The sequence below is a fragment of the Rhinatrema bivittatum genome, chromosome 14 (genome assembly GCF_901001135.1).
Source record: "Rhinatrema bivittatum chromosome 14, aRhiBiv1.1, whole genome shotgun sequence".
NCBI classification, from domain to species: domain Eukaryota; kingdom Metazoa; phylum Chordata; class Amphibia; order Gymnophiona; family Rhinatrematidae; genus Rhinatrema; species Rhinatrema bivittatum.
The window spans coordinates 69,018,087-69,041,511 of NC_042628.1; the positions used below are offsets into that span (position 1 = coordinate 69,018,087).

General features: G+C 45.8%; 1 protein-coding gene across 3 annotated transcripts in view; it reads right to left on the minus strand.

Moving 5' to 3' along the window:
* Positions 1 to 225: 225 nt before the first annotated feature.
* Positions 226 to 23,425, minus strand: part of LOC115076179 (myelin-associated glycoprotein-like) — an 81,283-nt gene continuing 58,083 nt past the window's right edge. For all 3 annotated transcript variants that reach the window (XM_029577329.1, XM_029577330.1, XM_029577328.1), the window contains exons 8-10: positions 21,028 to 21,121; positions 20,671 to 20,815; positions 226 to 626 (exon numbers count right to left, since the gene is read on the minus strand). In XM_029577329.1, the coding sequence (XP_029433189.1) occupies positions 507 to 626; positions 20,671 to 20,815; positions 21,028 to 21,121 (359 nt within the window). In that variant the 3' untranslated portion in view covers positions 226 to 506. The remainder of the gene's footprint in view (positions 627 to 20,670; positions 20,816 to 21,027; positions 21,122 to 23,425) is intronic.

Here is a 23,425-nt window from a genome sequence, read left to right on the forward strand (position 1 = left end):
GCTAGAGATAGCGGAGAAATTATTAGTATAAACAGAGCAGTCAGGAGGCTCTTATTCTGGGCTTAGGGGTAATATGGAAATCCATTGCTCCTAAAGGAAGTTCTGTCGACTATTGTGTGTCATGGGTATCTGAGAAGGCTTGGCGGAAAAGCCAGGTCTTAAGTTTTTTCTTGAATGTTGGTAGGCAGGGTTCCATTCTGAGGTCAGCTGGGATGTTGTTCCAGATAGTTGGGCCTGCTGTAGAAAAGGATCGGTCTTTAGTTGAGATGAGGCGTGTGGCTTTTGTAGGTGGGGTCTGTAGGGTTCCTTTATATATTTATATATATGCCATGTTATTTTAATAAAAATTTGCCACAACTTAAGAGTTGCAGTTAACTTTCCCTAGGAGCATTGGAAGGCTAATGCGGGTCCTGATGCACTCATGGCTGGAAATTAAAGAGTCAGAAATGCCCAAACAACCCAACTTCCAACGCGGGGCTCATGTGAGATTCATTGATCCTGCCTTGCTATTGGTCTCCACCCCTCCAGTTGTTCTGGTATATAGCATGGCTGCATCCAGCGGGAAACACCATCTGATAACTTGCTTCTGAGCTCTCCACATTGCAGTCCAGGGCACAGTCTTTGTGCTGTAGAGAAAGGGGCAGTAAAACAATTCTCTTAACACATAGCTGAGTTTTGCTCTTAACCCCTTCATAGCCTGTACACGCTGGGGTATATTTTAAAACACAGCGCACGCGCGAACAAAAGTACGCTGGATTTTATAAGATACGCGCATAGCCGTGCCTATCTTATAAAATCCGGGGTCGGCGCGCACAAGGGGGTGCACATTTGTGCAACTTGCGCACGCCGAGCCCTGCGCGCGCTGCCCGTTCCCTCCGAGGCCACTCCGAAATCGGAGCGGTCTCGGAGGGAACTTTCCTTCCGCCTCCCCCCACCTTCCCCCCCACCTTCCCCTCCCTTCCCCTACCTAACCCACCCCCCCGGCTCTATCTAAACCCCCCTTACCTCTATCGCACAAGTTACGCCTGCTAGAGGCAGGCGTAACTTTGCGCGTGCCAGGCCGGCTGCCGCGCACCATGTTCCGGTCCGGGGGCTGGTCCGGAGGCCGTGGCCATGCCCCCGGAATGCCCCTGGGCCGAAACCACACCCACGGCACCGACCCCCGGATGACGCGCCGACCGCGTCACGCCCCCCAACACGCCCACCCCAAGAAAGCCCCGGGACATACGCGCGTCCCGGGGCTTTGTGCGCGCCGGAAGCCTATGCAATATAGGCTCGGCGCGTGCAGGGCCGTTTTAGAAGGGTTACGCCCGTACCTTATGCGCGTAACCCTTTTAAAATCCGGCCCTCAGCTGTTATTTGGAGGGACATACCTCAATTGTTCAAACTGAAAAAGGTTTTCAAACTTTTCTTTTATTAATGCTTATTTTTCCACCATTCCATAGTGGTGGCTTTCCTCCTGCTGTAACATTTATCCTCTCTTCACATTTCTGCCTTTTTAAGTCATAGACACACGTCTTTCCTCAGTGATCCAACCTTACACAAGCACAACTTCAAACACACACAGTACAGGCTCCCTTACATACATGATTCATAGCCTCACTCTATTCAACTCCCCCTGTCCTCCATACACCACTTGCTTTGCAAAGAAGGATATGTAAATAGTTTTACTTTCACACACACACACACACACACACACACACACACACACACACAAAACATAAACACACAAGTAGGAAAACCTCAACAGAAGCCATGAGGAACCAGAAAACACCCCAGAGGGTGACACTCAAGTAAGTTGGAAGCTGGATTTGGATCCCATCAGTCCATCTGTTAGACAGCATCTGGGCAAAAGCAAAACAGAGGTGGTAGGGAGCTGCATGTTCTCCCTACGCTGAGCTCCAGAAGGAAGTAAACTCCCCAGCCAAGTAAAGTCATCAGAGGAAATTGAAATAAGGAGGAAGAATTGAAAGTCAATAGTACAATGGGTACACTATCTGCCAAACTGATAGGTGAGATAAGGATGACATCAGCCAATCAGAATTCACTTCTGACCAGGCCCTGCCCACACCACCCATAACTCTGCCCATGCCTCTCCCATTCCCATAAAAGTGAATGGAGTTGCCCCTCTCATGCTCCACACAAGAAACCGTGCGACAAGGCATACAGCAGTGCGTAGGTTTATTTACCTGCAGTGAAACTCTGTTGCTTATCTCATCTAGAACTTATTTACTAGAGATGTGAATCGTGTCCTCGATCGTCTTAACGATCGATTTCGGCTGGGAGGGGGAGGGAATCGTATTGTTGCCGTTTGGGGGGGTAAAATATCGTGAAAAATCGTGAAAAATCGAAAAAACGTAAAATCGCAAAACCGGCACATTAAAACCCCCTAAAACCCACCCCCGACCCTTTAAATTAAATCCCCCACCCTCCCGAACCCCCTCCAAATGACTTAAATAACCTGCGGATCCAGTGGCGGTCCGGAACGGCAGCGGTCCGGAACGGGCTCCTGCTACTGAATCTTGTTGTCTTCAGCCGGCGCCATTTTCCAAAATGGCGCCGAAAAATGGCGGCGTTCAGCGAGGGTTCCGGCGCCTCGCTGAACGACCTCCTGCAGTCGATCTCCTGCCGGCGCCATTTTCCGTACGAAAACGATTCGCGGCGGGAAATCGCTCCCTGACCCCCGCTGGACCTCCAGGAACTTTTGGCCAGCTTGGGGGGGGCCTCCTGACCCCCACAAGACTTGCCAAAAGTCCAGCGGGGGTCCGGAAGGACCTCCTGCCGTCCAATCGTGTTCGTCTATGGCCGCCGCCATTTTTCGGCGCCATTTTGGAAAATGGCACCGGCTGAAGACAACAAGATTCAGTAGCAGGAGCCCGTTCCGGACCGCTGCCGTTCCGGACCGCCGCTGGACCCGCAGGTTATTTAAGTCATTTGGGGGGGGGGTTCGGGAGGGTGGGGGATTTAATTTAAAGGGTCGGGGGTGGGTTTTAGGGGGTTTTAGTGTGCCGGCTCACGATTCTAACGATTTATAACGATAAATCGTTAGAATCTCTATTGTATTGTGTTCCATAACGGTTTAAGACGATATTAAAATTATCGGACGATAATTTTAATCGTCCTAAAACGATTCACATCCCTATTATTTACAGATCTGGCATAGCAGTGTGTGATGCAGTCTGCTAGCCAGTTTGACAATGTACATTTAGACACTGCTGTGCCCAGTCTGTGAGTAAGTTCTAGATGAGAAAAGCAACAGAGTTTCACTGTAGGTAAATGAACCTACGCACTGCTGTATCCCTTGTCACATGGGATCTTGCGTATCTCTGAATGAGGTTATACTCTCCATATTAATAAAATGATATTCCTCTTAATAAAGCAAGCCATTACATTTCTATGATCCAAAGTCTCAACTTTTCACTACATAACAGAAGCTGGTCTGTCATAAAAAAAACACAGATAGCTGCACAAGTTTACCTTTTATAATAGTTCTAACACTTATGTAAAAACAAAAGCTACAACAAAACCATTCTTTACATTTTAATTTCCTCTTTGCCACCATTTAGTAAGTGACATCTTATTTATAAGAATCCATTTTTGTTTCAGCCTCTTCAGACCTTACAGACTGGTGAACCTGTCTTACATAGAAACATAGAAGTGACGACACCCGACGTCACGAGTGCAGGAGATTGCTCCTGGACCCCCGCTGGACCCCCAGGGACTTTTGGCCAGCTTGGGGGGGCCTCCTGACCCCCACAAGACTTGCCAAAAGTCCAGCGGGGGTCCGGGAGCGACCTCCTGTACTTGTGCCGTATTGCCAATATTCAAAATGGCGCCGGCGCTACTTTTGCCCTCACTATGTCATGACCTTACAGACTGGTGAACCTGTCTTACATAGAAACATAGAAGTGACAGCAGAAGAAGACCAAACGGCCCATCCAGTCTGCCCAGCAAGCTTTCACACCTATTTGTTTCATAATCTGTTACTCTGACCGCTGAGGTCAGGGCCCTTATTGGTTCCAATTCCCTTCCACCCCCACCATCGATGCAGACAGCAGTGCTGGAGCTGCATCTAAGTGAAGTATCTAGCTAATTGATTTGGGGTAGTAACTGCCATGACATAGTGACATAGTGAGGGCAAAAGTAGCGCCGGCGCCATTTTGAATATTGGCAATATGGCACGAGTGCAGGAGGTCGCTCCTGGACCCCCGCTGGACTTTTGGCAAGTCTTGTGGGGGTCAGGAGGCCCCCCCAAGCTGGCCAAAAGTCCCTGGGGGTCCAGCAGGGGTCCGGAAGCGATCTCCTGCACTCGTGACGTCGGGTGTCAGGAACCAAAATGGCGCCGGCGCTACCTTTGCCCTGTCATATGGTAAGGGCAAAGGGCCACCAGCGCCATTTCTATTAATGCAACCGTGGCCCGAGAGGGGGAGATCATGGGAGATCGTGCTGGGACCCCCCCCCCCCCCCCCCCACTGGACCCCAGGTAATTAAAACATTTTGGGGGGGTTCGGGAGGGTGGGAGATTTGTTTTAAAGGGTCGGGTGGGTTTTAGGGTTGTTTTGGTGTGCCGGTTTTCCCGCCCTCCCCCCTCCCCCGATTTACGATTTTTTGACGATAAATCGGGGGAATTGTTATTGTATCGCGGCTCTAACGATTTTTGACGATTTTAAATATATCTGACGATTGTTTTAAATCGTCAAAAAATGATTCACATCCCTATTAAACATATCATGTAAATAGGGGGAAAATGGGTGGGATCGAATCTGGGTAGGGCTCAGTGTGTTTTATGTATTCTACAAGATTCTATTAACATGTTTGTAGTTCTATCTTTAAGATGGCTAATTGCATACCCGATGAAGGTATGTAATTATATTATATTTGTTGATTGATGTTAGCCAATGCCATCCTTGCGTGTTTGCGTGAATAACCATGTTTTGCGCTCTTTTTGAAGGATTTAAAGTTGCTTTGAGAGCTCAGGTGTTGGTAGAGAGTTCCATAATTTTGGCCCAGCAATAGATATCGCTCTGTTTCTTGTAGTGGATAATCTGGCGACTGGGAGTGAAGGAATGACTAGATTTACTTTACTTGCTGTTCTGGTAGGCTAAATGGTAAATTTATCCAATGAAGAAAGGTGAATAGTGGAGGGCCTCACATCTGTCCTCAAGGCTAATGCTCCCCTATCTACTCTTGAAAACCCCTCCTACATGGGATTGATTATGCAGATATTTTTATGTAGGAGACCATAGAGGTCCCTACAATTGCATTTTGCAAAAATGATTTTACATTGCTTTCTTTCCATCTCAGGAAAGGAATGGCTTCATCCCTTTCTCTTCGGTTTCCATCAGGCTTTGCTTTGTTTCAATTCGTACTCTTTAGCGCTGTAAACTGTATGCATTTTGTTTCTAAGGAAAAGGAAGAGACAAGCAGCTGGAGCCATGCACGGGTATCCTTGGGAATGCACAGAGAAAATGCTTTCTCCCTCCACCATCATCACCTCCTTGTAGCCTCAGTTACCCTCTGTGACTCATGCACTGTGCTGAGGGTAAGCAAGGTTGTGGGGAGAGGTGATGGCAATGGTGCGAGGCTCCATTATTTTCCCACAGTACTTTCTGGTTCCTTGTGTGTACTCCTCATCATGGAGCAGGTAGATGGAGACCTTTTTTGAAGATGATTTCTTCCAAGTAGAATAAGCAGAAGTGGGTGCCTGGAACTGGATGTCCTGGCCATGCAAGCTTGGTCTTTGCTGTCATGGCTTGGCATAGAAAGTAAGTTGCTTTCATCTTGTGCCAGCTACAGTCCCCTCTGCAAAGTTGAAGACTTTCCTGGACCATGCAAGAAATGTATTCTTTAGCATCCTCTAGAATTTGGTTTGCGAGCACTTATTTTCAGTTTCAGAGGGATAATTTTTCTTTTATCTTGTTTGCGATCAGTGCTTTCCTTGGTTCCCAGATTATTTCCTGCTCCTTCCCATGGTCTCTTATAAATTCCCCCCTCCCCCAACCATTTCATGCCAGGGCTGGTGAGTTCATCATCCCCAGCTTGGAACTCCATTGCTCTGGCTTGGTCTCCCAGTGCAAGTGCCAGAAGATAGGTGCTGGTTCCCCCTGCAGTAGTTGAGGGGAAGTCAATGGCAGTGGTGGCTGACTTCAGTAGTATCATGGGTATATTACCTGTCAAACTGATTGACAGGTGAGATAAGGATGACATCAGCCATCACTTCTATACCTGGCCCTGCCCACACCCACCCATAATTCTGCCCATGTCTCTCCCACTCCCATAGAAGTGAATGGAGTTGCCCCTCCCATGCTTTACTCATAAGAACATAAGAACATAAGTACATGCCATACTGGGTCAGACCAAGGGTCCATCAAGCCCAGCATCCTATTTCCAACAGTGGCCAATCCAGGCCATATGAACCTGGCAAGTACCCAAAAACTAAGTCTATTCCATGTTACTGTTGCTAGTAATAGCGGTGGTTATTATTTAAGTCAAGTTAATTAATAGCAGGTAATGGACTTCTCCTCCAAGAACTTATCCAATCCTTTTTTAAACACAGCTATACTAACAAATTCCAGAGTTTAATTGTGCATTGAGTGAAAAAGAACTTTCTCCGATTAGTTTTAAATGTGCCACATGCTAACTTCATGGAGTGCCCCTTAGTCTTTCTATTAACCGAAAGAGTAAAAAACCGATTCACATCTACCCATTCTAGACCTCTCATGATTTTAAATACCTCTATCATATCCCCCCTCGGCCGTTTCTTCTCCAAGCTGAAAAGTCCTAACCTCTTTAGTCTTTCCTCATAGGGGAGCTGTTCCATTCCCTTTATCATTTTGGTCGCCCTTCTCTGTACCTTCTCCATTGCAATTATATCTTTTTTGAGATGCGGCGACCAGAATTGTACACAGTATTCAAGGTGCGGTCTCACCATGGAGCGATACAGAGGCATTATGACATTTTCCATTTTATTCACCATTCCCTTTCTAATAATTCCCAGCATTCTGTTTACTTTTTTGACTGCCATAGCATACTGAACTGATGATTTCAATGTGTTATCCACTATGATGCTTAGATCTCTTTCTTGGGTAGTAGCACCTAATATGGAATCTAACATTGTGTAACTATAGCATGGGTTATGTTTCCCTATATGCATCACCTTGCACTTGTCCACATTAAATTTCATCTGCCATTTTGATGCCCAATTTTCCAGCCTCACAAGGTCTTCCTGCAATTTATCACAATCTGCTTGGATTTAACTACTCTGAACAATTTTGTATCATCTGCAAATTTGATTACCTCACTTGTCGTATTTCTTTCCAGATCATTTATAAATATACAAGCCGTTAAGCCCGTTAAAACGGGCTACATCCCTCTGTCTCTCACCTCCCCCTCATTCTCTCTCCCCTACCTCCCTCATTCTCTCTCCCCTACCTCCCTCCCACCCACTCACCCACTCCTCCCCAGCCTCCCTCTCCTCTCACTCAGTCCCTCCCTCCCACTCAGTCTCACTCACTCCCTCCCCCTCTCTCCCTCTCACTCACACTCAGTCCCACTCACTCTCCCTCCCTCTCCCTCAGTCCCACTCACTCCCTCCCTCTCCCTCAGTCCCTCCCCCTCACTCAATCCCTCCCTCTCACTCAGTCACTCCCTCCCACTCTCTCTCTTCGTCCCTCCCACTTAGTCCGTCCGTCCCTCCCTCCCTCTCTCTCTCTCCTCCCTCCCTCGCTACTGGCCGCTGCCGCTGCCGCTACCGCCGCCGCCCGCCACCGCCGCCCGCTACCGCCGCCACTGCCGCCCGCCGCTACCGCCTCCGCTGCCGCCCGCTACCGCCGCCGCCCGCCCGCCCCCGCTGCCGCTACCGCCGCCGCCCGCTACCGCTACCGCCACCGCCCACCACCGCTGCCGCTACCGCCGCCGCTGCCGCCCGCTACCGCTGCCCGCTGCCGCTGCTACCACCGCTGCCGCCATGTTTTTTGGTTTTTTTTGACGCTGCCTAAGACTGACGTGCTCGCCCGCACATGCGCAGTAGAGCTGCTCTCTACTGCGCATTTGCGGGCACGTCGGTCAAGCTTCATTTATCTAGTTAGATTGAAAAGTAAGGGTCCAAATACAGATCCCTGAGGCACTCCACTGCCCACTCCCTTCCACTGAGCCATGCCCTCCCAAAAACACACCTCCAGCCCCAAACCACATCCCTTATGTTATCACTGGAAATGACACCTGACTGTCTTTTGATGACATCACCAGATGTCATACCCAACCCCACCCACCAAAAATACACCCCCTACAACATCATTACGCTTTTGATTACAATGGAATTAATGGACCCTGTTCGCTTTTTTTTACCACACCGGAAGCCCAAATAACTGCTACCGGGGTGATGACAGACTTTCTGACCTGGATTTAAAAGTTACTAGCTGTGACATAGCAGGAAGCTCTCTCATTCTGTCCACAGTGGAAGGGACAATTCCCCCTTCTTTCCTCCCCTCAGAAGGCGACAGTGTGAACCTGCAGGCAGAATGAACCTGCCTAGCAGACATTCAATGCGCAATTTGGCTGATCTTTTGTAGTATACAAAAAAATGATTAATAGCAGGGTGTGTGGGGGCTAGAAACTCAGATAAGCAAAAAGTGAATAAAACAAGCCTTGAGTTTTTTAAAATACAGGCCACTGTGTTTTACAAATACGTCTATAGCACCTACACAGTGCAAAAACTGTTTTAAAATTCTGAGAAAATATAGGCTAGGTTGTTTTGTAGATCATATAGACATGCCTGACTGAAATAAACATATGTTTGCTAACATGTGATAGCGGTCATGCGCGAACACAATCCCAGACAGAAAAACAGTAACTGGTCACAAATATAAATGGGTAACATGTTAACTAGACGTTACGGAAACTTTGTAGAAAATATTGTTTAACCTCAATATTTTCTACAAAGTTTCCGTAACGTCTAGTTAACATGTTACCCATTTATATTGTTCGTTGTCTGTATCAAGTTGTTATACTGTAAACCGGAGTGAAGGCAGATAGCTATACTTCGGTATATAAAAGACTTTAAATAAATAAATAAAATAAAATAAATAAATATATATTTGAACTAATAACTGTGTCACATGAGTTTTAAGGATCTATGGAAGGTTTTTTTCTTTAACACAGTTAAAAACATTGCAAGGTCAAATTATGGGAGACAAAAGGCATCCCCACACAAACATGTGTAGCAAGTGATGCTTATGGGTTTATTAAGGCTCAGGCTTTGTAAACTGGAGGCTGCAGCAGACATTTCAGTACCTAGGGGAATGGACAGTGTAGTGACCCAGATCTGTGCATGAATAATCTAATTAGGGTAAAACAATGGAGAATATGATGTCTTTGGAGGAAAACTCCCACTCAAAAGAGCTAACTTTACTGTAAGGGCTAGTGTAGGTACAACTGATGTTCATCACACGACAGAATGGGCAGCCAGTGTTGAGATGCAATACACAACACTTTTAAAGATTGCTTGTGGGTTAGGCCCCTGTAGGGAATAAACAAATAAGCATGGGAATAGCTGGCTTGTTACGGCGGTTACTACCCCAAATCAAATCAGCCTGATACTTCACTTGCAATGCATATCCAGCATAGCTCTCTCCTTCAACGGCAGGGAAAATGAAGAAAAGATGATTTATATCCAGCATCAACCAACAAGGAATGAATTACATAGTCTGGGTAAACAAATAAGCATGGGCGTAGCTTGCTTGTTACGGTGGCTACTACCCCAAATCAATTAAGCATGATACTTGACTTGGAATAAGTATCCAGCGCAGCTCACTGCTTCAGCAACAGAGGGAATTAAGTAAAGAGGATTTTTATTCAGACAACCAACAATGGCTGAATTGCACATGCAGGGTAAACAAACGGGAGTAGCTTGCTTATTACGGCGGTTACTACCCCAAACCAATTAGCTAGATACTTCACTTAGATGCAGCTCCAGCACTGCTGTCTGCATCGATGGTGGGGGTGGAAGGGAATTGGAACCAATAAGGGCCCTGACCTCAGCGGTCAGAGTAACAGATTATGAAAACAAATAGGTGTGAAAGCTTGCTGGGCAGACTGGATGGCCGTTTGGTCTTCTTCTGCCGTCACTTCTATGTTTCTATGTAAGACAGGTTCACCAGTCTCTAAGGTCATGACATAGTGAGGGCAAAAGTAGCGCCAGCGCCATTTTGAATATTGGCAATACGGCACAAGTGCAGGAGGTCGCTCCTGGACCCCCGCTGGACTTTTGGCAAGTATTGTGGGGGTCAGGAGGCCCCCCCCAAGCTGGCCAAAAGTCCCTGGGGATCCAGCGGGGATCCAGGAGTGACCTCCTGCACTTGTGACGTCGGGTGTCAGGAACCAAAATGGCACCGGCGCTACCTTTGCCCTGTCATATGGTAAGGGCAAAGGGTCACCGGCGCCATTTCTATTAATGCAGCCGTGGCCCGAGAGCGGGAGATCACGGGAGATCGCGCCGAGACCCCCCCACTGGACCCCAGGTAATTAAAACATTTTGGGGGGGGTTCGGGAGGGTGGCGGATTTGTTTTAAAGGGTCGGGTGGGTTTTAGGGTTGTTTTGGTGTGCCAGTTTTCCCGCCCTCCCCCGATTTACGATTTTTAACGATTTTTAAAAAAAACCAAACATGACGATCAGATTTCCCTCCCCCCAAGCCAAAATCGATCGTTAAGACGATCGATCACACGATTCACATCCCTAATGTTTAACGAACCTACCCTGGATAATGTGTAATGTTGATCACATCTTTCAATAATATAGAGGAATTTTGTTTAGTCGTTTGAGTTAATTTAATTTAAAAAAAATGTCCCCTTCTTTTCTTGTTATTTTTCTTTTTTCATCAGATCAGATTCTGTTAGATGTTATATTTTGGTGGTTTTATTTGTAACAATGATTATGCGTGTCTTTCTCACGTTTTTCGAGTTTACACACTGTTCTATGTAATGGTTGTTGATGATGTAAACCGGAGTGAAGGCAACTAGCTATACCTCGGTATAAAAAAAAAAAAGAAAAAGCGTAAATAAATAAATAAATAAATACATACATACATACATACTCTCCATTTTCTATCTTTTAACCAGTGCTCAATACACAAAAAGACACTGACCCCATCCCATGGCTTTGTATTTTCCTCATGAGAGACTTCTTAGGAAATTACAAATTCATGGGATAGGGGTCAGTGTCCTATTGTGAAATGCCAACTGGTTAAAGGATAGAAAACATAGAGTTAGGCCAAATGGTAAACTTTCCCAATGGAGAAAGGTGAATAGTGGAGTGCCCCAGGGATCTGTTCTGGGATCACTGTGTTTTATTTATAAATGACCTGGAAATGGGAACAGCAAGTGAGTTGATCAAATTTTCTGTTGATACAAAATGAATCAAAGTTGCTAAATCACAAGAAGATTGTGAGAAAATGCAAGAGGACCTTGCAAAACTGGGAGACTGGGCATGCAAATGAAATGTAACAGAGACAAGTGCAAAGTGATGCACTTAGGGAAGAGTAACCCAAATTATAGCTACATGATGCAAGGTTCCACATTAGGAGTCACCACTCAGGAAAAGGATCTAGATGTCATCACTGAAAATACATTGAAATCTTCTGCTCAGTGTGCAGCAGCCAAGAAATGAATTAGAATGTTAGGGATTATTAGGAAAAAATGGAGAATAAAACAGAGAATATTATAATGCCTCTGTATCGCTCCACGGTGCTACCTAATCTTGAGTATTGTGTGCAATTCTGGTTACCACATTTCAAGAAAGATACAGCAGAATTAGAAAATGTAGAGAGATGGGCGACCAAGATGATAAAGAGGAGGGAACAATTCCCCTATGAAGAAAGGCTAAAGAGGTTAGGACTCTTCAACTTAGAGAAGAGACAACTGAGAGAAGATATGATAAGAGGTCTATAATAGAATGAGTGGAATGGAACTAGTAAACGTCAATCAGTTGTTTACTCTTTCAAAAAGTACAAAGACCAGGGGATACAATGAAGGTACTAGATAATACATTTAAAACTAATACGAGAAAATACTTTTTACTCAATGCATAATTAAGCTCTGGAATTTGTTGCCAGAGGCTATTCGTGTGGCTGTGTTTAGAAAAGATTTGGACAAGTTTCCTGGAGGAAAAGTTCATTAACCATTATTAAGGTGGAGTTGCAGAAATCTACTGCTTATTCTTGGGATAAGCAGCTTGGAATCTATCTACTCCTTGGGATCCTGCCAGATATTTGTGACCTGGATTGGCCACTGTTGGATATTGGGCTTGATGGACCTTTGGTCTGACCCAGTATGGCAAATCGTATGTTATAATGTTCTTATGGACTTATGTGAGAAAGGTTAGGAAAGGAAGCTTTCTGCGGAGTGTTTCAATTAGAGGAGAACATAAGAAGTGCTGTGTTGGGTCAGACCAATAGTCCATTGAGTTGCACAATGGCCAATCTGGGTCACTTAGTAGTGACTAGAAGGGCAACCAAAATGATAAAGGGGATGGAACAGCTCCCCTATGAGGAAAGGCTGAAGAGGTTAGGGCTGTTCAGCTTGGAGAAGAGACGGCTGAGGGGGGATATGATAGAGGTCTTTAAGTTCATGAGAGGTCTTGAACGAGTAGATGTGACTCGGTTATTTACACTTTCGAATAATAGAAGGACTAGGGGGCATTCCATGAAGTTAGCAAGTAACACATTTAAGACTAATCGGAGAAAATTCTTTTTCACTCAACGCACAATAAAGCTCTGGAATTTGTTGCCAGAGAAGGTAGTTAGTGCAGTTAGTGTAGCTGGGTTCAAAAAAGGTTTGGATAAGTTCTTGGAGGAGAAGTCCATTAATGGCTATTAATCAATTATACTTAGGGAATAGCCACTGCTATTAATTGCATCAGTAGCATGGGTTCTTCTTAGTGTTTGGGTAATTGCCAGGTTCTTGTGGCCTGGTTTTTGGCCTCTGTTGGAAACAGGATGCTGGGCTTGATGGACCCTTGGTCTGTCCCAGCATGGCAATTTCTTATGTTCTTATGATCTTAATGGGAGGATCACCTCTTTGTTGCTCATTTCTGTCTGCCTAACTAAGTGTTAAGGGACCCATCCTCCAGAAACATGTCCACACTGTTTTCAATCCACTTATATTATTTGCTTTGACCATGTCCCTATTTACCTTGGTCTCAAATCTCACCAAACCCAACGTGTCTCCACATCAAGTTCCCTCCACACAGACCAGATGCAATGAAATTGCCCTTTTCTTTAAGAACAAAATCTCCAACATCACTGCTAAATTCACCCCCAATACCAAAAATTCCCCCAATACCAACAGCATAACCCCATCCACCCCACTCACACCACCAGCCTCTCCTCGTTTGAACCCTCCTCAACTCTGGAAATAGAGAACATCTTAAAAAAGATGAGACCTTCTTCCCATCCCTCAGAAACTATTCCCACCAAACTCCTACTCGCTATTCCCAAAACCATAGCCACTTCACTCTCCAATATCGTGAACTGTTCCCTTGAACACGTCCTGGTCCCTAACTCCTTAAAACAAGCTGTGGTCAAGCCCATCCTAAAAAAACCCTCCCTTGATCCCTCCAACCTATCTAACCTCCGTCCCATCTCCAATCTCCCTTTTCTCTCCAAAGTCATTGAGAAATTAGTAAACTCCCGCCTCTCTGACCACCTAGAACAATCCAACATACTCCTACCAACACAATATGGTTTCCGAAAACATCTCAGTACGGAATCCCTACTCCTCTCCCTTACAGATACCATTATCAAAGGAATGGATGCTGGTAACTCCTATCTCATTGCCATGCTAGATATCTCCGCCGCATTCGATACCGTAAATCATAACATCCTCATCAACACTCTCATCAGTATAGGAATCTCAGGCACTGCTCTTTCTTGGATTAAGTCTTACCTCCAAAACCGTAGTTACACAGTCCTCACCGACAACTTCACATCCCCCCCTGTTAATCTCGACTGTGGCGTCCCCCAAGGATCCTCCCTCTCTTCCACCCTATTTAACATTTATATGCTCCCCCTTACCAACCTCCTCTCCAACCTTGGTGTTACACACTTCATCTATGCGGATGATGTGCAAATCCTCATCCCCTTCACAAACTCCATTCTCACCGCACTACAAAACTGGGACACTATTCTTGCCTCCATCAACCAGCTCCTCACTGACATGCACCTAGCCCTCAATCCTCAAAAAACTGAACTCCTTCTCATCTCCTCTAGACATGCGTCAATACCTATTCCCTCTACCCTCTATTCCACCAACTTTCCCTCCGACACACGAAACCTGGGTGTTATACTCGATAACCAACTCACTTTCAAACCATATATCAAATCTATCCTCAGCAGCTGCTATTTCAAATTACAAACCCTCAAAAAACTCAAACCCCTTCTCTATTTCTCTGATTTCCGTACTGTACTCCAATCTATAATTTTTTCGAAGATTGATTACTGCAACGCTCTCCTCCTTGGACTCCCTGCTACCCACATCAAACCTTTACAACTCCTTCAAAATGCCACTGCACGCATCCTCGCTAATGTTAATAAGAAAGACCACATCACTCCCACCCTCATTGATCTCCATTGGCTCCCCATTCACTCACGAATTATCTACAAGACCCTTACCCTATTTCACAAAAGTATTACTAATGAACATTACAACTGGTTAAACCCTCCTTTCCTCCCTCGCACCTCCACAAGACCTACCCGCTCCTCACTCCGTGGAACTCTAATTTCTCCTTTCATAAAATCTACCAGACTTATCTCCACTACCAACAGAGCCCTTTCCCTCGCAGGCCCCTCCCTTTGGAACTCTATGCCTCTTGACCTACGCACCGAAACCTCCACACCCACTTTCAAAAAGAAACTCAAAACCTGGCTTTTCCTCCAAGCATACCCCCAATCATCATCACTTACTAACACTCTAACCCTATCATCATCTCTTACCAACACCCCATCTCAGGACCTACATCTAATACTTTCCCCCTCTAGCCCTCCCCCCCGTCCTCTCCCTCCCACTCAGAAAATCAGTAAGGAATTACAAATGTTTCTCTTAACCTTTGTATATAAAGAATGTTATGTTATATAACCTCATATATAACCTCCCCTCAACGAGTGCTATATTCGCGGTCATATAACTTTGTATATAACCAGTGTACATAACGAATGTTTCTCTAAACCCTGTACATAACTTATCCCTTTGTGTCATTGTTTCACCCTCCCCCCGCCCCCCCCCCCCTTTGTCACTCCCAACCTGAATCCCTCCCTATTCAATTTATCTAGTTATTTGCTCTGTTACTACGTTCTCTTGCATACTGTTCCTTGTAAAGGCAATGCCTATATATACTTTGGTTGTAAGTTACTTGTAAACCGACACGATGTGCAAACGGTTGTCGGTATATAAAATCATTTAAATAAATAAATAAATAAATAAATAAATAAAAATAAATTAATGTCCTCTGACAGCAAATTCTAGAGCTCAATTCTATGTAAACTGAAAAAAATATATATTTTCTTGAATTTATTTTGAATCTGCTTTCATTTTCATGGAGTGGAGGGGGGGTCTGCCTGTTCAGGGACCCAGAAAAAACATCTGATATCTTCATTCTTTGAGAAATTTCTGATTTCAACCTTTGCAGGAAAGCAGATTCATTCTGAGGGCCTGCAGACATTACAGACACCAAGGGAGAGTCGATAATAGCAACAGAGGAATCTACATTGATTTGGGGAAACGTCTTGGAGGCAAAGGAGGCCAAAAGTTTTATTGTTGATTTGTTTTGTGTGTTTTGCTAGACTATTATTCTTGTTTGACTGTAACTTTGGAAGAACAGATTTTATTACCATTTGCATCAGTGTGTGGAGAGTATTATTTACTGCACTGTCACTTGGCCCGGAAGCCATTGCTTCCCCACTATTTGAATGTATCACTGGCACTGTAGTGAGTTTTGCCCGGCCTCACCAGCACCTGAAATTGTACCCCTTTCCTAAGGGAAGGCCTGGAATAAAGGGTTAACACAATCATTTAGAGTTTTGCACTCAACTATTTTGTACCTCAGATCTGGCAACGCAGGTGCACTCTTCAGCTCTTGCTCCTGCTAAACCCGCAGCATGGCTCCTCTCAAGTGCCACAGGTCCAGGAGACTGAAGAGGTGACAGCTGTCAACACTAGAGACACTGAGAGACCCACAACACCATGGAGTTGGCGCCTGTTTGGAGGGACATTTTAGGGCTGAGTGCAAATAAGGAATCCGGTTTGAGCTGAATGAAGTTTTCTTGCAAAAATAGCCCATACATAGAGGTTGGGGGTCACTTCTTTGTTAAAGGTCCCAGTAGTGAAGCTGAGGAGACTCTGAGGATATGAGCAAACTCTTTGTGGTAAAAGCCTAGGGCAGTGATGGCAAACTCCAGTCCTCGAATGCCACAAGCAGGCCAGGTTTTCAGAATATCCACAATGAATATGCGTGAGATCGATTTGCATACAATGGAGGCAGTACAGGCACATCTTTCTCATGCACATTCATTGTGGATATCCTGAAAACCTGGCCTGTTTGTGGCACTCGAGGACTGGAGTTCGCCATCACTGGCCTAGGGTACATCTGAGCATGCTCAAGGAATGGCGGGAGCAGATGCAGGAGAACACGCATCCTACATGGGATGGAGATGCTTCAGAGAGCAAAGAGAGAAGCACAGGAGTTAAGCAGCCAGCATGAAGTGGGTAAAGCCTGTCCAGGTCCCAAACTGGACCAGACAGTCCTCCTGGGGAAGTTTATGGAGCATAGCCTTGCAGAATTCCCTCACCTTTAGAGATGTTATCTGAAGCGACTCCAGCACACTAAATGTGGGCCTATGTAACTCAGATACTCCTTGAAATTCATTGGGAACACAAGAAAGAAAGCTGGGTGCCAAATAAAACCTTCGAAATGATGGAGAAAGGGACAATCTGTTCTAAGAGATGAGACCTCGCTCACCAGTAGCAAGTCCCTTAACTGTTCTATGAGAGCACATGGATGCTAGTGCGGCTGATGCAGGAGGAGATTGCACTGGAACTTACTGTATTATAGTTCATTGCTTGAAACAGAAACTGAGAACTGTTGAACTCGCTGCTTGCTGGGGAAGAGCCACCTGGTCAATCAATTTTCTCTTCTAAATAAAAATCAGGCCAGTTTGGGAAGCACGCTAGCTGGGTATGTCTGTATTTATTTGGAAATCAGGGACAGGATTTGCTTGTGTGACACAAGAGGATTTCTGCCTTTGCAGTAAGGTTATTTTACCTGCGGTCCACTATGCCCTCCAATACTCCACAGAATAAAACCCCTAAAACCAAACAGGACCCTTTCCTTAGTATATACTGGTTAAAAGGACAGTGAAATAAAATAAGCCAGTTTTCCTTTTAATCAAAATGTACAACTGTTGGGTACAGGGTAGCGAGCCAAGGAGAAAGAGGAAGGGGATGCTGACCTGGGTTGGATAGGATACTGCAGCATGGACCCCCTTCTCATTGGATCTATCGCTAGCAAGGTCGGAAATTGTGCCTTCAGCACACAAGGTTTACTGATGGCCATATGGTAGAAAAGTCAGAACTCAGTTACTCCTTATGGATAATACATTAAAATCCTCAGCTCAGTGTGCGGCAGAGGACAAAAAAAAAAACCAACCTAAAACAAATAGAATGCTAGGAAAGGCCCAATAAGGAATGGAGAATAAAGCAAAAGTGATGGATTCCCACCAAATGGTGGTGATTGGGGAAGGTTACCTTACGAAGGTTTGGAGGGTTTGGAAAAATTAATGAAGTGTGCAATTATAGTGAGCTGCCATTAGATGGCAGTCTGCATCATCAAGAGGGCAAGTTGTATGATATCCCCTGAAGTTTACAGGGGAAGTTTCTGGAAGAGGTTATTATATTGGATTGTAATTTGTTTGATCCTTTAAGAGGACAGGAAGGCAGGCCTTCTGTGGAGAATGTTGTGAGGTTATCGATTGTGGGCTAATGTTTGATGGGGAGAAGAATCCACCATAGTGGACACAATTGGCTGGCAAGAGCCCAGCAGCCCAGGGTTGTAGGGAACTCCTTCCCAAGGGGCCCGGTGAAGGTTTTCTGTGGTCCTTGCCAGGGGACAGGGTGCTGGAAAAGAGAAAAGTATCCAAGAAAACATGGAGTAAGGATGCTGGGGAGGTCCAGGAGCCAGTGATGGAGGTGCTTGGTGGTTCATCTATGAGTATCTGAAGCTTGAATTTGGGGGTAGTTGGACATGGAAATTGGAAACAAAGAGAGCTATCTTACCTATGGTGAGGTGTTAGGTGGAACACTTATTCTGGATGATTTGATAAACACGTCTCCATGGTGATGGGAAGGAAGAGTATTTTGAAATTGTTTGAGATATTGAAGATATTCCTAAAAGGAGTCAAACACTCTGGCTGAGTATTTTTCTTGGTCAAATGTAAAGCTGTATCTAAGCTGTCCATATCTGTAGAATATAACCATCTTAACTAGTTTGTTAACCCTTTTACTATCTTCTACATAGTTTGCTCGTTACACCAGAAAAATAAATGATTAATTGTTGTTGATACTCTGAGTGCTTTTTCTTTGGGATACTGAGATTTCCAGCCCAAATCAGAAATAGCAGGGACAGAGTCTACAGAAGGTATCCTCCAGGTGTAACATAGAAACATAGAAATGACGGCAGAAGACCAAACGGCCCATCCAGTCTGCCCAGCAAGCTATGTACTTTTTTTTTTTTCTTTTCACATACTTGTTACTCTTGGCTTTTAGTACCTTTCAGTTCTATTTCCCTTCCACCCCACCATTAATGCAGAGAGCACTGCTGGAACTGCATCCAAGTGAATATCTAGCTTAATTAGGGGTAGTAACCGCCGCAATAAGCAAGCTACACCCATGCCTCTGTCCACCCAGACTATGCAATTCGGATCCTTGTTGGTTGTTGTCCATATACAGATCCTCTTTTCTACATTCCCCCTGCTGTTGTATCAGAGAGCTATGCTGGATATGTATTGAAATCCAAGTATCGGCTTATTTGGTTTTGGGGAAGTAACCGCCGTAACAAGCAAGCTACATCTCGCTTTTTTGTGAATGCAAAACCTTTTTTTCTTTTTTTCTTCCACATTTCCTCTTGCTGTTGAAGCCCAGAGCAACGCTGGAGTCTCACCAACCGTGTGCATGTACATTGAACAAGGGCATTATCTCCAGGTAGTAGCCCTCATTCTCGCGAGCCACATTAACAATCAACAAATATTGAACAAGCCTAATAATTGGCAATACCTATAGCCTATGTCCTAACCAGTAAATTTACATACTCTTACCCACCCCTCTGGGTTTTTTTTGGAGACGGCAGCCCTCCATCCTTCCGCTCCGTGAAGGTGGTATACCATTAGCATCCCGCTCCGTGAATGCCACTCCAGTGTAGGGTTCGCTACTACAGCTCAAGAACGTGCCTTACTCTTTTTACTGCCTCTGTCTGACCATTTTCCTTTTGAACCCTTTCAAGAGATTGGCCCTTAGCTTTATGAGTGCCAGACCCTCTTACATTTTATGGCCTCGTATTGGGGGGGGTTATACGGAGAATATCATATTGCCTCTATATAGATCCCATGGTGCATCCTTATCTTGAGTACTGTGTGTAATACTGGTCGCCCCATCTCAAGAAAGCTACAGCGGAATTAGAAAAGGTACAGAGGACGACAAAAACGATAAAAGGGGTGGAACATCTCTCCCATGATGAGAGGCTATGTAGGCTGGGACTCTTCAGCTTGGAAAAGGGATGGCTAAAAAGGGACATGAAGTTATAAATCATGATGGGGTAGAATGGGTAAATAAAGGACGGTTAAACATTTATACTTACAAATTCTAAAACAAGAGGACACTCCATGAATCTAACAACCAGCAGATGTAAATAAATCATTCTGCGCACAATCAAGCTGTGGAATCTGATGCAAGAAAATGTGGTTACGGTGCTTAGCACAGCGGGGTTTAAAAGAGGTTTGGACAAGTTCTTGGGGAAAAGTCCATAAAGCATTATTAACCAGGGAGACCAGAGAAAGCCCCTGGGAATGAACAAGGAATAGATGTACTTTTTGGGATCTGCTGGGTACTTATGACCCAGACTGGACACTGCCAGAGACAGGATGCTGGGCTTAATGGACCTTGGTCGACCCAGCAGGGCACTTCTTAGGTTCTTATGTTAGCCATAGCCTCTAAGAGGTATCCGAAGCAGTGACCCAGTTCCTGGCGGGAGACCCTAGGCCAGGCCTGATTTTCTATTCCTCCCCCTCCTGATGAGCTATGGTACCCCAGAGTACTGTTTCAAATGAAAGACACAGCAACTACAAATTCCACAATGCTTTGGGATGGACATGTCCAAATCAGGACTGACCTAAAGCTTTCCTGCTCTGCTGAAGGCATCTCTGAGATGAAAACTCTTACAGGTTAGAATCCAGAGACTGTGTCAAACGCTTGCACTCTCACACCATGATATGGAAGGCGGTAGAGTAGGAAACCAGATGCAAGCATGAAGACCTTGTCCCCCAATTCTGCCCTGTCACCATTAGGGGAGTACAGCTCACGGTGGATCATGGTGTGGAGGCAGTGGGGTTGCACCTCGGGGATGGGCACACTTACTTCACCGGGTTCCATAAAATCCACGTTGGCGTACACTTCCATGAAATTTGCCTTTGAGAAAATCTCGTTGCTGTATGGGCTTTCCTTCCTGACCGTGGGAGGCCCAGCTATACCTGGGTGCTTCTCACACTGGCCTTCCTTTTTCCTATAAAGCAGAGAGAGAGAGAGAGCATGTGTGTGCGTAGGAAAGAATGAGAGGTGAAAAGAAAGGCGAAAATATGAGGATGTAAAGGAAGGAAGACAGAAAAAAGAAAGCAAAGCAAAGGGAGGAGGAAGAGAAGCTGGCAGTGAAGTGTGAGAGAGAGAGAGAGAGAGAGAGACAGGGGTCAGGGCAGAGAGAGGCAGCCTGGAACTCACCTCTTCCATAGATGCTTGATCAGAGCCACAGCAAGGAGAAGGACCAACATCGCTCCAGACACAGCCACTGTGGGGATGATCCATGACTGGGACCCTGAAAGAGCAGGAGCCACATGGTCACTGGGGGTCTGCAAACACTAGGGGTCTCCCCTCCCGTTGCTTTGAGAGAAGAGATTGCATCAGCTCTCGTGAATTGATTTGGAGTGGTGACACTTCAAATGGGAAAGAAGCAGTGCCCTTATGAAAAATGACCCCACCCTGTCCCGTGATTTGCTAACAGGAATATCTGAGTGTTTGAGATGTGAAGTCATTCTCCCATTCCACTCAGATTAAAAAACACAAAGGTCCCTTTTCCAGGTATCTGACATGGCCTTCAAAGTTTACATATCTATATAAATAAAAATGTTGAATAGTTTGGACAAAATCGCTAATCTCAGAAACCACTGAACCGATTGCTTTCAAATTTGGACACAACCTTCATTTCGCATACAGGAAGGTTCTTCTGTACTTACATTACACATATGTCATACCTGTGACAGGTAAAATAGGTTTAAAAATATTTCGAGAAAACAGCGACATCTGCTGGACGTAAGCGCCATCTGTTACACCTTACACTAACACAAGCTACACTAATCATTTCGCCAGTACAGGTCCACGTTTCACTTCCATTTTAACACATTCGCGTACTTTTTTCGCCAGAAGATAACTATTTCCTTTACAAATAAAATACACCCACCACCCTCCTCACACCCCCCACACACATAGCAAATTGATTTACTTCCCACAGCCTCCCAACACACACACAAAACCACCCTCCTCACAACCCCCACACACATGCCAAATTTATTTACTTCCCAGGCCCTCACAACACACACAAAACCTGATAGAAGTCCGGGAGGCTCCAGCGGGGGGCCAGGACCGGTCCGGGATACATCTCCTGCACTATGGCCATTGGCTGCCAGAAATCAACATGGTGCCGACGGCACTTTCCCTTACTATGCCACTCGGGGACACCAATGGCGGCAGTAGCCCATGTGACATAATAAGGGCGAGGGCCCCTCGGCGCCATTTTCAGGACGGGCAGCCGGCGGTTACTATGTCAGAGGACCTACCGCTGCCATTGCTCCACCCCATTGACATAGTAAGGGCAAAGGGCCGTCGGAACCCGTTTCAGTGCTCGCAGCCGACAGGCCAACGCCAATACATCGCTCCCGGACCGCTCCTGAACGCTCGCTCCACCGACTGACATTTTTATCAGGTCTCGGGGGGTCTGGAGGGTGGGGGGTGGTGATGAATTTATTGCGAACATCTTGGGGAGGGGTCACGAGGGGGGGCAGGTTTCATTCATTCAGCAACTCTGGGGGGGGGGGGGGGGGGGGGCTACTGTTTTTTGCAGGGCTGGGGGAAGGGGGGCAGGAGAGTGTGGGGTGGTTAGTTTAAGAGAACTTTTCTCATAGGGTTGTTTTTTGGGGGAAGGGGGAGGTTCACACACAAATACATACACTAAACTTGCACGATCTTGGGAACGCACCAAAATAGCCCTCCCCAGACCACAAAACAAATTTGGAAGTGCAAATTTGGTTAGGTACTCCCCTATTTGGCTACATAACACGCACAGACGCCCAGGGACAGACCACACGTAGCACCAACAATTTTAATTTCCCAGGTCTTGGGAGGGGGCAGGAGGGTGGGGGTTATTATTTGATTTAAAGGGTTGGGATTGGGGGGTTTTTTGGGGGGTGGGGGGGGGGGGTCCCACAGAAATAGAAAGACAAAGGTTTTCTGATCTGAAGGGTAGGCAGTAGGCGGGGGGAGGTAACAGTGAGGAGAGGGAGAATGGGGGGAGCTGAGTGTCAGGGGAGGGAGAATGAGGGGAGAGGTGAGTGTGAGGGGAGAGAGTTGGAGTGGGGACAGGGGAGGGAAGGGGGGGTGAGTGACCAAGGGGGAGGAGGATGAGTGACTGAGGTACATGAGCAAGGAGAAGGGGGAGGGAGGGTAAAGAACCTGACTCTGTCACTGCAACGCATGGCCGGGTACTGCTAGTTATTCAATAAAAAGACACATAGTCTGGAATTTCCACTCTGCCCACCACTAGTAAGGTCATTCTTGGATGAGTGACCAATTCTGGGCTTTACACTTCAAGAAGGATGTGGTGAAACAGCATCACTCAGCCACCCCAGCAAACTGTCCAGACAAAGCATATTGTGTTCACTTTACGCCACAAAGAACATATTTTTTAAACAACAGGAACCAGTAACAGAAATTGCAGCTTGTCTTTCAGCTTTCCTCTATAGTTAATGGGGTATCCCATTCTACCCTCCCTGTCCTTTGCCTTTCCCAGCTCAAGCAGGAGAGGTGGAAACCCTGACCAGAAGAGTGGATATCCACACCCTTTCAC